The sequence below is a fragment of the Drosophila virilis genome, chromosome X, assembly GCF_030788295.1.
Source record: "Drosophila virilis strain 15010-1051.87 chromosome X, Dvir_AGI_RSII-ME, whole genome shotgun sequence".
Classification (NCBI taxonomy): Eukaryota; Metazoa; Arthropoda; class Insecta; order Diptera; family Drosophilidae; genus Drosophila; species Drosophila virilis.
This window is the reverse complement of record NC_091543.1, coordinates 18631102-18643224: the sequence shown is the minus strand read 5'-3', so window position 1 is coordinate 18643224 and position 12123 is coordinate 18631102. Positions and strand designations below refer to the sequence as shown.

The window sequence follows — 12123 nt, the reverse complement described above, 5'->3', positions numbered from 1 at the left end:
AACATGAAATGCAGATGAATAGATAAAGAATATAGATTTTTCAAAAAACTTTCAAATATTCATTATTCATTATTTCGCTCAGTGTATGGCTAAGCACTTGCAAGTGCATAACAATAACAAAAGCTCAGCGTGTTATCTACAACTTGTGTATGTATATGTATTGTTATGTGTGTCGTTGTGCGTGTGTGTGTGTGTGTGTGTGTGTGTGTGTGTAAAAGGCCAATGCGCCGGGGCCAACATTGTAAAAGTAGTTGGGCGCGACTCTAAACCTGGCTATGGCTCTGGCTGGGCCATAATTACATTACGTCCACGTTCACACACACATAAACACATTCACGTATTTGTACGCCAACGCAGCGTGACACGATCGCAATAATCGTAAACGGAAGTAGGAAGTCATAGTCACGACGCTGCACATTCTGGCTCTGAGGCGTTCTTAATAGGATATGGGGCAGAGGGGATAGAAAAAAACAAAAAAACACCTTAATATGCATTGTCTGTACACCTTTCGTGCCTGATGCTTTCTGCCGACTTAAGCAAACCACTTGAGGTAAGAACATCGAGGTTTCCAGCTCGCTGCTCAAGTTGAGGAGGGTAAAAACAAGTGATATATATATATGTGTATATGCATATGAAAACAGAGTAGGGGCATAAGTGTATACAAAGCATACAAGGGAATATAAGTTGCAGAAATCTATCAAAATCAATCTATAGTCATCAAATAAACACCCGAGTACTATTATTATTTGAACATATAATCGCAAATAATGTGACCATGGAGGGAATTAAGCACAAGTTGTTGAATGAGCAACAAGCTGCGATAAATCAAAGAAATATCGCATATTATAATATAATAGGTGAAAACAGTATTGATTGAGATGAAAGTTGGAATATGTCAAATGATTGATGTAAGCCTAAGAAAAAATAACCGAAAACAAACCAAAGAACTGAAAGCAAGTTAAAGACAATGCAAACTCAAATGAAAACAAAATCTTAAGTGTGACAAAGATTTAAAGACAAGCTGATCTATGCATTTGCATATTCTATGCACTGTGACTTGAAGATTGCCCCAAAAGATAATGGATTCTTGTTATGGGCGATTTGCTGTTGTTTCGCTGCTTACAATTCCCAACAAGTTAAAGCAACGAAAACGAGCATAGAGCGTTTTCCTAGAGGCAACAACAAAGTGTGCTGTTGGACATCTTGAAGTCGGGAGTGTGGCTCACTTGTTTCTAGCTGATCAACTCGATGAGGTGCATAATTAGCTATGGCAGCCAGAACTGGCCCGTGGCCACCTATGAACTTGGCTTAGAGAGTGCCTCGTGTCCAGGTTAGGGGTTCAACTGCAGATGCGGTTGGACATGTGCAGCTAATGAGCTGACTGGTCTGCTAAGGACTTTTGACAGTCAGAGGCCTGGGAGTGTTTGGTCTTTATTATTTGTCGGCAGTGGAGCTGCTGGCCAGGTAAACGAGCCCAGCTGAATGCATTTTCAAATTGTGAGCTTGTGAGTTAGCTTTGTTTTCAGTGTGGCGTGTTCTGCATAATTAAAAGCGACAACGGCGGGGGCCGCGAGGCTTGGGGCCAAACCTTGAGCGTAGTTTATGACCGTCTTCGTCTTGGCCATGCGGATTTGGCAGCCCAACGTGGCAACAAATGGCGCCCGCGCTGCAATGCCCAACCGAATGGCTGGACAATGAACCCATCACATCGTGTCGTTCGGAACGGATTGCCATGGGCTTCAGTGGATCGACGTTGAGTCGCCTGGCATTAGACATGCATCAGCATCGCCTGCACGTGCTTGAAAAGTCAATGCACCTGGGCGATAGGCTCCCAGCTGGTGCGGAGGCGGGGGACGCCAGTCAAGTGTGCAAAATGATTGCATATAAATAATGTGCATACTTTGTATATCTTTGTATACCCATATAAATTGCTGCCCAGATTAACTGATAAACCGATTAACTGGACAAGTGGCTGATCAATTTGGTTTGCGGTTTAAGTTTCGCTTTCAATGAAAATGGGCATTGCTTAAAATCCAAAGCAAACCAAAATTGCCGTGCGCCGCATTTGTAATCCGGAATTACTTAAAACTTGCGGCGCATGCAAATGACATGGATAAAAATTGAGCATCAGCCCCATACATAAATACAAATCAGGGCCCCGTGTTGCCGAATTATGCATGAAAGCGCCCGAATTGGCAATGGGAATTTCAGTTTTCAGACTCAATTTCTGAAAACCTCAATAAGCGAAAGTGTTTTTATTTTGGGGGGCGCAATAACAGACATACCGTGGTTATTTAATAAACGAAAGATCGATAACACAGCTAAGCGAAGCGGAAATAATCGATAAGACGATAATGTCAAGACCTAAAAAGACGACTGTTCGCTTACGCGAGTTTTACTTGTATGAGTTTTACTTTCTTCATCAACCCTATAATGTATTTATACAGATATATACAATATATATATATATTTATATATATATTTATATGCAATATATATATATATATATACAATATATATATATTTATAGATATATATTATATATATCTCTTCAGGGCGACGAGTTGAGTCGATCTAGCTAGGTCCGTCTGCATATTATAACACTACGAACGAGCCGAACGAGCTTATATTACTGTTATCGATATCCATAAGATCGATAAATATTGATCAATAAAAATTCAAATATTAACTAAAACCTGTAATGATAACAAAAAACGGTAGTTATCAGAAATTGATAAGCGCACACACCATTACCATGCTTTCATAATAACTAGAGACAAAACATTTTTCACATAGATTCTCATATAGTATCTCGAACTGAGACTAGAATAATCAATAATAACTAAAGCATTAAATGGAACCCTTAACGATAATAAAGATCGATAGCAATCAGAGGTTGATAGAACTAATGCATCATTCTGCAATTCTGAAACTTGAACTAAATGAGGGGATTTCTATAAGGTACACAATGTTGGCAGCCCTAATAATGTTTTGAGCAATTTTACTTTATCTTCTGCTTCTAGTATTTATTGGCAACTAATTCCATAGAACCCCGTGTCAGTTTCATGGTAGCCGCTGGCTCATAATTGTGGCAAAGATCAAAGACTCACGACCTCGTTATTATTCTTACTTCATGTTGTTTCATAATGGCCAACCATGTCTGGCTGCTGATGTAGGGCTTCCGATTCGTTGGTTCATGGAACGTGTCTCGCTTAGTCTAAGCCAATATTGGCCCATATTCAAATCAAAGGGTCCAATTTGGTATTTTATCAGTAGCCAACATTTCCAAATCATATTCATAGCATTCATACCTGCTATGTAACACTTTCTAGAGTCCCAACCGCACATTCCGACACCCCGAAAACCTGTTGCTGGTTGTTTTTGTTGTCTTTTGGCTAGTTGTACTTTCACCTGTTTTAGGTCTTTTTTTTGCGTTTCGGCTTAGTGTTATTTGGTTTTATTTTGTTTTACAAATCGGGTTACAGTCATTAATTAAAAGCACACACAGGGCGGCGGAGAGAGACATTTCGGACAGCATCTATGCATGTTTTTGTTTTTTTGTATTGTTTTGGGGTCTTCTAGTCACAGTTGGACGCCGATTAGCCCAGCAAGCATCAGCGCATTTTTGTCCATCATTTTCATTGTTGTTCCTAACAACGGCGACCTACTAACTTTGTTATATGACCCGAACCCCAACAGAAATTTTAAGTATAAATGCCCAGAGCGAATTTTTGTATTTACAGTTCAAGCAGTTGCCCTTACCCAAAAATATTAATAGTAAACTATAGTATATATCGAGTAAATAAAAGGGGCACATGAATTTCTCTTGATTAAAGTCCGAATCGTTGATAGGACTCACATACATTTCAGAAGCCACAGTAGAGTTCGAAAAAATTGTGGAACCCTGTGACCTGTACAGGGTAACTGCTTGTGCCATCAGTGCCAATATACAATTAGCCTTGCAATTTGAACGAGGGCACCATTGTGCTTGGTCAAATTTCTAAGTTGCTAGAGCTAGAGCTTAGAGAATTTGCATAACATTCAACATTGACAACATGTTGCTACAACTTTTTTTTTAAGTGATGTAACTGAAAACGTGGTAACAAAAATCCATTGAAAAAAGCTGTAAACAAAAGCCTTTGGCTAGAACATGTTTGACGCTTGACAATTAAAGATGTGCTGGCAGATGAGAAAAGCCAAGCTGCAGCTGCAAAATGCCACAGCCAACACCAACAGAAGAACACCAGAAATTTTAGCAACATCAGCAGCAACAGCAGCAGCAACAACCTGTTGCCATAGTGGCTAAGTGACCCACATGTTGCCAGTCGCAAAACTTGTTCACATTCAATAATACAAATCGGTTAAGAGAGAAAGAAAAAGAAAAACAAAAACACGCGCAATAAAAATCAACAGCCACAAAAATGCTCATAAATATGCGTGTTAGAGGCTGCTGCTGTTTGCATATGCAGCAGCAACATCCCAGAGCAAAAAGCCAAGAGTTATACAGATATATATATATATATATATAAATGTGTGTCTATGCATTTAATCGCGCACAGCTCACCTGGGCCTAGCTTAGAGGAATGCCGAACACTTGACAACGGCAACAACTAAAAGCACCGCCAACAGCAACAGCAATTCCATCGCGCAAGTGTCGAGTTGAGCTGTTGCTGCTGCCTCGTTCTGACTCTTAACTGGTTTTTGAGGTCGTTAGGCAGCAGCAGCAGCAGCAGCAGCAGTAACAACAGCAGCAGCACCACCAGCAACAGCAACAGCTCCACCACCAACCACCAGCAGCAGCAGCAGCAACCCGGCAGCATCACCCGTTAGCTGGCCAAAAGCGAGCGGACCCACTGGCTGACTGAGTTGCTCGGCCCGGCTTTGATAACTGTATGCGGCAACAAAAATTCGAGTTTCGGGAAATTGGAACACACATTTTTTTGGCTCTTATTGATTTTGGTTCATAGTGAAAATATTTGTTGCGCCAAATGCCAAGTTTGGCAGCCGTTAGGCTCGTTAGACTGGCCCCAATGATGCGGCAATGATAAAAATGCGCTGGGATCGTTGTCTAGCTGGAATAACGGTTTCTTTGGCTGCTGTCCGAATCCCCATTGCCTCATTTGGCGGCACGTGACGCATCTATTCATTGCACTCACATGGATATGTTGCCAAAAACCAACTAAAAGGAATAAAAGGGGCCATTAATATATGCAGTTTATACCCTGTATAAACACAGCGAAGATGCCATGAAGCAGAGTTTTACAAATATAAGGAGTCAGTCCTGAATTTCTCTCTCTCCTTTTCTCTCTTAGTAAAGCTTTTTCTACTCCCGAAGCAAGGCATCTTTTCAATATGTGAAATTGAAAATCCATTTCTCTACGAGGGGAGACAACAAAGCGATAGGCATTACTCACTTGATTCACATCCCGCAGTCTAATCTCGCTTATTTCTCACCTTAATGCAGGATATTACCTAGTCTCAACTAGCGTATTCTTCTTTGATATCATGTCAAAGTGCCATAAATTTGTCTAGACCCCAGAGTCTATTTCCTGTTACCAAATATAGAAGTCAAGTATTCACAAATTTAGAGAAACGCTTTAAGAATAATTGATTTGCTGCAACGATACAAACAAAATAACTAGCTTACAATGTAAAAAAAAAAAAACGTAAGCTGTTGTTGATTTATTCGCCAAAAACAATAAAAAACAAAATTGTTGTTGACAGCGAAACAAGTTTGAGGTAGTCTGCGATGTAGTTCCCAGTGGGCGCATCATCGCATCATTAAATAATTAACTGCTAATGACATGACGTGCTACGTGGCATATTGAATGCAAATTGTTTGGCACAGCTTAAATGGTCAACAATAATGGCTAAATTGCCGAATTAAAGCTAAACAGCCAACTACAAGCACAGCGAGGGGCGCAGATAGTATAGCTACAGATATAGATACAGATACAGATACAGATACAGATACATTTACAGCTTTTGCTGTTGCTCTAGCCATAGATACACATACAGCACTTATTTAGAGTGGTCTACACATGCCAGCTCTGATTGACGCCAATTTAGCAGCGGCCAATTGTCGACGTTTGTTGTTGTTGTTGCGACTGTTCTAATCACATGATGCAAAAAAAAAAAAAACAACAACAAAAAATGGGGAAAATATGTAACCAATTTTGCTGGAAAATGTACTGGAAAATTGGCATTGCCATAAGTATTCGAGTGAGTTACTCGTAAATACTTTGGCATGTTTTTCGCCCCTGTTGATTTTCCCACATTTGAGTCCAAGCTAACCGTGTAGCTCATCAAATCACGTATAACCCTCCCCTCCCACCCTGACACCAGCCCAGCCAGTTGTGGGCGCTTTAGAAGCCCCAACAGCTAACAACTACAACTCAGAATATGTACAAACCTAGTTTAATGGACGCTGATTAACTACGGAATACCCATTAAAACTGTGTCGTGTTAGGCACAAAAAATAATTTTGACACAAAAAAAACTATCAAAAGGTTTTTTGTTTGGCAATTCAGGAAATTGAGGAATTGGAAATGTTACTAAAAAGCTGAATTGAAAATTTAACATCTATATTTATATTTGCATTTTTACTCCAACTCAATTGTACATGCTGAAATTCTCAATTGGTTTTAGCAGATATTCAATTAAATTGTTTCCAGCCTGCAGCCGGTTATTACATAGCCTCCAACATGCCCTGTCTTTGGCTTTGACGGGGTATATTTATTAGCTAGAACCAGGTAGAGAGTCGGCAGCTTGAGTGGCATGCGTTGTGGCCTCAAGCGATGCGCCACCGAGCATTCCAATGTGAGAATTCTTATGGCTTTGGACTTTGAATGTAAGCCAAGCGCTTTATTTGCATTCAAACTTAAATTAAATACAAACACAAATATAAGTGTTTGTGTGTGTGTGTGTGTGTGTGTGTGTCCAATGGCGGCAAATGTCAAAACTCGCAGCTGCCATAAATAAGAATTGTGTGCGAGTACTCGAACTCGAAGTCGAACTCAAGTATTTGTTGGTTCATCACGTAGGTGGGCACATTTGCAATATTCACGTTCCGCATATTTGGGCGCCGTCGACGTCGACGTCGACGTTTTTCATCCAACTAACTTGTCTGCCAGCACTGCCCAAGGCAGTTCATAGTTATAGCCGACTAACTATCTATTCAATTAAGAGCACCTACATCAAAGCTGATCAAGCCAAATTTTTAAAACTATCAAAGATCTGCCAAACGCACGTGTGGCCACTTCTGTGTGTGTGTGTGGGTGGACACATTTATGCTACTTAATATAATAGCACTTGTTATACTAAATAGTTGATACATAAGTTTTTTAGCCTCTGCTTACCATTTGCTCCAATTTCAACAAATACGATAAAGGCGATTTGCAAGTCATTTTATTTATTTGACTTGTGAATTTAAAAACACATAACAAAAAATATAAATAAAAAGTCAACACAATAAATAACTTTAAATATCGTATTGGAAATCAACAACAATTTGATTAAATTCAGCGAATTTTGATTGTACACGAAACTATTCATTTAATACACGTAGTTATTGATTGAATATGTATGAAATAATTCATATGCATGACACAAAACAAAACAAAAAAAATAAATAAAAGCACGTTGCAGTCGATTGTGACCGACTCCGCGATACTCTATTCACAGACACGAATAGTCTGTTGTCCATTAAATGAGTTGAAAAGAGACTTGTTAATTGTTTTGTGGCTGACTCTATAACTTTAAAAACAAAACAGTGACTGTAAAACTGAGAATATATAAATATTGATTTTGTTTAATTTGAGAGGGCGTAGTAGGGCGTGGCCTCAATATTTTTGAATCTGTCTGGATGGCTTCTTGCAAGTTGGAAGTTGTAGAATTTCAACTCTTAAAACAAGAGTAGGCTCATTTTAAATTTAGATAATTTTTTTCGTTGAAAAAAGTATTCTCTTATTCAAATAAGAATATAGGAATAATTTGCATAGTATAAGATTTTAAAAAATTTAGATATACATTTATTTGTGTCCCAGCTTCAAGTTGCTTCACTTACTAAAAAAAAACAGAGTATTATGCAAGTCGGATAATATACAAAATCAATAGACTTTTGTCCACTTATTGAATCGATTTGTCAACAGAATTATAAATGAAAAACCAAAGCATATTGAATTTGTGAGCTGACCTTCAGCACTTGAACTGTATACATACGAATTGTTGCAATACAAGTGGGTCAACTAAAATTGCGAATGCATTTTATAAAATTCTCAGGTTTACAGTCTTTGCCACACAGACACAAATGACTTTAGAGATGTATTTTAGAGAAAAACACTTGCGCGGCGCTTAAAACACGTCCGCGATCCGCGAGTTACAAACAAGAACAATTCTTGGCCAGTCTTAGCCATTGGTAATAGTCCAAAGAGTCAGCTGAGCGCTGCATGTTCTATTCTGAGATAAATACAGAGTCGAAGAAAGACACGCAGAGAAATAGTGAGAGGGAGAGAAAGAGATAGAGAGAGAGAGAGAGAGAGAGAGTGCAGCTGCTGGCAGTATGAAATGGGCAAAATCTGTGACCTGGTCAGGTGGCTTTTTGTTCCATCAGCTGCTGCGGCTGGCCCCAAACTTGGCGCAGACTGGCACACACACTCTGACCTAAATAGAAATGTGTGTATTTATGCTAATGAAGTAGCAAAATGAAAGCCGGAGCCAAAACTGAACAGAACAGTCAACTCATTTGTGGCTGCAAAACGATATCAGAAATCTGTGCCAAGTGCAGGTGCCTCAAGTGTGGCCAGACCAATCCTTGGCTGCTGCTGCTGCTGCTGCTGCTGCTGCCAAGTTCAATGGCCAGGCGGGCGGAAGTGCCAAGTCAGTCAGAAGATTCACACAAGAATCACACAAACTTGCAGAATGCCAGTTGTGGTGTTTTTACAGTTAAAATGCTTTACACGCTGTCATCCAGTGGGCAAGAGGCATGGCTTCCTTTTGGCCACGTCGCATGTAGTTGCTGACGCTGCCGCTGCCGCTGCTGCTGCTGCTGCTGTGGCAGTTGCAGCTTGAAATCGCTGGCAATCATAATTCAATTCAATTAAATTGAGTTAATTTGGCGACCAATTTGGCCGCCTCATGGGCCGCTTAAATTGTCCAGAGACACGCACATCATGCGCAACTGGACCTGCATTCAATACACACAACAAACTGAGCTATAAAAGCTGCAGCTTCTATGGCAATCGATATCACACGAGTCACATCAACGTTTTGGCCATGTTCCGTTTCGATTTAAGTCAGCTGCTGCTGCTGCTCTTGCCGCTGCTATTGGCGGTACTCTGCCGTGCCCATCCGCCGGCAACCACCGCGATGCCAGCGGCACTGATTGAGGCGCCGGGTGATGTCTATGACAGCAAATTCGATAATGTGGATATAGATGAGATTCTCAGCCAGGAGCGGCTGCTTAACAACTATATCAAGTGTCTGGAGAGTGTGGGACCCTGCACGCCTGATGCCAAAATGCTGAAAGGTGAGCGCAACATTTACTTGTTGCAGTTCCCTTGCGACTGACAGATGCAACAACAACAATTATAACAATTTACAGAAATCCTGCCCGATGCCATGATGACGGACTGCGTCAAATGCACCGACAAGCAAAAATATGGCGCCGAGAAGGTAACACGCCATCTGATCGATAACCGCCCCGAGGATTGGCAGCGCTTGGAGAAAATCTACGATCCGCAGGCAACCTATCGCATGAAGTACGAGGAAACCAAGACCGCCAATGGCAAAAGCTCGAATATTGAGCTTGAAGCCTTGGATCAGGCTCAGGGCGATTCCTAATTGCACACAAATTGGAAAAAAAATTCCAAATACAGTTATGGCACCGATAAACAAGTCTAGTGAACACCTGTATGCACATATATAAATATATATACATATGCATCGTTTTTTTTTTCCGCACTTTAATAAAGCATACTCCACAAAGCAAACTTATAATATATTTTCCAATCGCTGCTGTTTACCAAATGTTCATTTAAAAACCAAACCAGGTTTGAACCTGAACCAGTACGATCCCGCAATCCCAACATATTTTTTACTGTGATCCGAGTCTTATTGCAAGCCAGTTGCCTGAATTGAGCATCAGTTCCATATTTACTTTACATCCAAAATTCTTAAGCGAAAGGCAGTTCATTTGAGCCGTAAACCGAACCAATTACATACTTGTTTTGGCTTTCCAGCTCTGCTTCAAATATTTAATTATTCATTGTCTTGGTTGGTGGAACTAATGCATTTTTTAACACTCAGTTCGCAAAACGTTTTTCCAGCGACAAAACAATAGACTTGCGTACAAAACAATTTCACACAATTTAGCAAATGTTTATTTTTGTATTGTTTTTATTTTATTTTTTTAATGAAAAATACAACATATACATGTGAAATTCGTTGGCATGTTCTTAATGACAACGTTTTAATATTTTTTCAACTTAATTTAATCTACAACTTGGCAAACAATAAGTACACGAAAATCTTAAAGATGAGCAATGAGCTCATTTTAAAGATAATTTGTGGGTAATCAATCATTTTTATTGCGTGTCGTCGAGTATTAAAAATAGATTTATCGATGCTAGGCAAAGATATTTAAAGATTGTTTTAATATTCAAAGTTTTTTATTTCAATTTGAGTGGGGATTTCTATAATGCAAACTAGAACTTTTTTCGCTGCCATCAATATAATCGATAAATTTCTTTGATTCGATGTTTATCGATTTCTTTTAAATTTCAGAGATTTTTTTTAAATTTTACTGTGCATTTTTGTGCCATAGATTTAATATTTATCGATTGTCTCAACATTTCAAATTTTATTATTTCATTTAATGCAAATAAATCAAAAACTTATTTTCTCATTGCAATCAATATAATCGATTTGTTTCGTTGATTCGATATTTATCGATTCTGGCAACATTTCAGTATTTTATTGCAGTTATTATTTTAAAAAAACAATTTGGGATATGCCTTTAATTCGATATTTAGCCTTCAATATAATCTACATATATGTGCCCTTGATTCTACGAGCAACTGATTTCGTCTTAATATGAGCAAGGTATTATAAATCAAGTGTACCTCACTATTGATCAATTAATGACTTAACTTACAAGCTACCAAATTTGTTGAGAGCTCTTAACTTTATTTAATATACTTTAAGTGTTGTATAGAAAAATTGTGATAACATCGAAATATAAATAAATAAATTTCTGGCTACAAATATGGGATAAATAATAACACAATTCTACTCAAAAAACTGATTAAAAATGTGCCTCAAAAACGGCGGATATGGTACCTAGTGTGGAATGTTATTGTTTGTATGTGTGTTAAGTATGTTTCCTATATACCCACAAGTGTGCACAGACGAACAGATTGTTATCGCGGGCCCATCTTTAGTTTTTATTGTGGCACAAAAGTCGACGCACCGCATCATCAACAACAACAACAACAGCGACAGCGGCAACAACATCATCATTATCATAAATTCCGTCAACACACCCACAATCCAACGGCCGCAAAGGTGAGCTCCAGCGCAATGCGACATCTGGCCAAAAAAAAAAAGGTGTGGCCCCCAAACATACATACGATGCGTTCCAAACAATTCGCATCAGTTATTTATATATATATATATACATATTTTTTTTTGTGGCAGCCTCCAGTTATTCAATTGTGTGGCAACCAGCAGGCAACTCACAGTGGCAACTCAATTGTTAAATGGTCAAGAGAGACGCCACAAAGTTGAACGAACCCGTAACTTGGCGCTCAACTTCGATGCGATGCGATTTGGTTCGGTTTGGTTTTGGTTTTGGTTTGGCTTTGTGTTTGGTTTTGGTTTGGTTCGGTTTGGCCTGGCTTGGCTTGGCTTGAGAGCCGCTCCGTTTGGGTACGTGCCCGCCGCATTGGCAGCCAGACTTCCGGTTTCATTTCATTTAGTCGTAAACACGGCTATAGGGCTGCGATTCAAACGATTCCCAAAGCACAGGCAAAACAGTTAATGTTGATTCATTTGGCTTACAGCTCAAAATCATTTGTCTGCTCGCCCTGTTGCCAGTTGGCGTCGCCGCATCGCTTTGCGGTGGGC

The 12123-nt window shown here is 39.5% G+C and overlaps 2 protein-coding genes across 6 annotated transcripts in view; one reads left to right on the top strand and one right to left on the bottom strand.

The window, feature by feature from the left end:
- Rhp (GTP-Rho-binding protein rhophilin) overlaps positions 1 to 12123 on the bottom strand; it is a 37651-nt gene that overhangs the window by 6734 nt on the left and 18794 nt on the right. The window contains exon 1 of one of the 5 annotated variants that reach the window (XM_032440191.1): positions 7359 to 7421. The exons of the other annotated variants lie outside the window; for them this stretch is intronic. Within the exon in view, the coding sequence (XP_032296082.1) occupies positions 7359 to 7406 (48 nt within the window). The 5' untranslated portion in view covers positions 7407 to 7421. Of the gene's footprint in view, positions 1 to 7358; positions 7422 to 12123 lie in introns of those variants that run through there. 5 annotated transcript variants of the gene reach the window in all.
- Positions 9121 to 10000, top strand: LOC6632151 (antennal protein 10). The gene is made up of 2 exons (XM_032440194.2): positions 9121 to 9526; positions 9602 to 10000. The coding sequence occupies exons 1-2, from the start codon at positions 9136 to 9138 to the stop codon at positions 9838 to 9840; spliced, it is 630 nt and encodes a 209-aa protein (XP_032296085.1). The 5' UTR covers positions 9121 to 9135; the 3' UTR covers positions 9841 to 10000.

Bases quoted from the DNA above. Each gene is read 5' to 3' on its own strand.
- LOC6632151 (XM_032440194.2), top strand. From the start codon at position 9,136: ATGGGCCGCTTAAATTGTCCAGAGACACGCACATCATGCGCAACTGGA. The intron at 9,527-9,601 runs GTGAGCGCAACA...AACAATTTACAG, and splicing joins TGATGCCAAAATGCTGAAAG to AAATCCTGCCCGATGCCATG.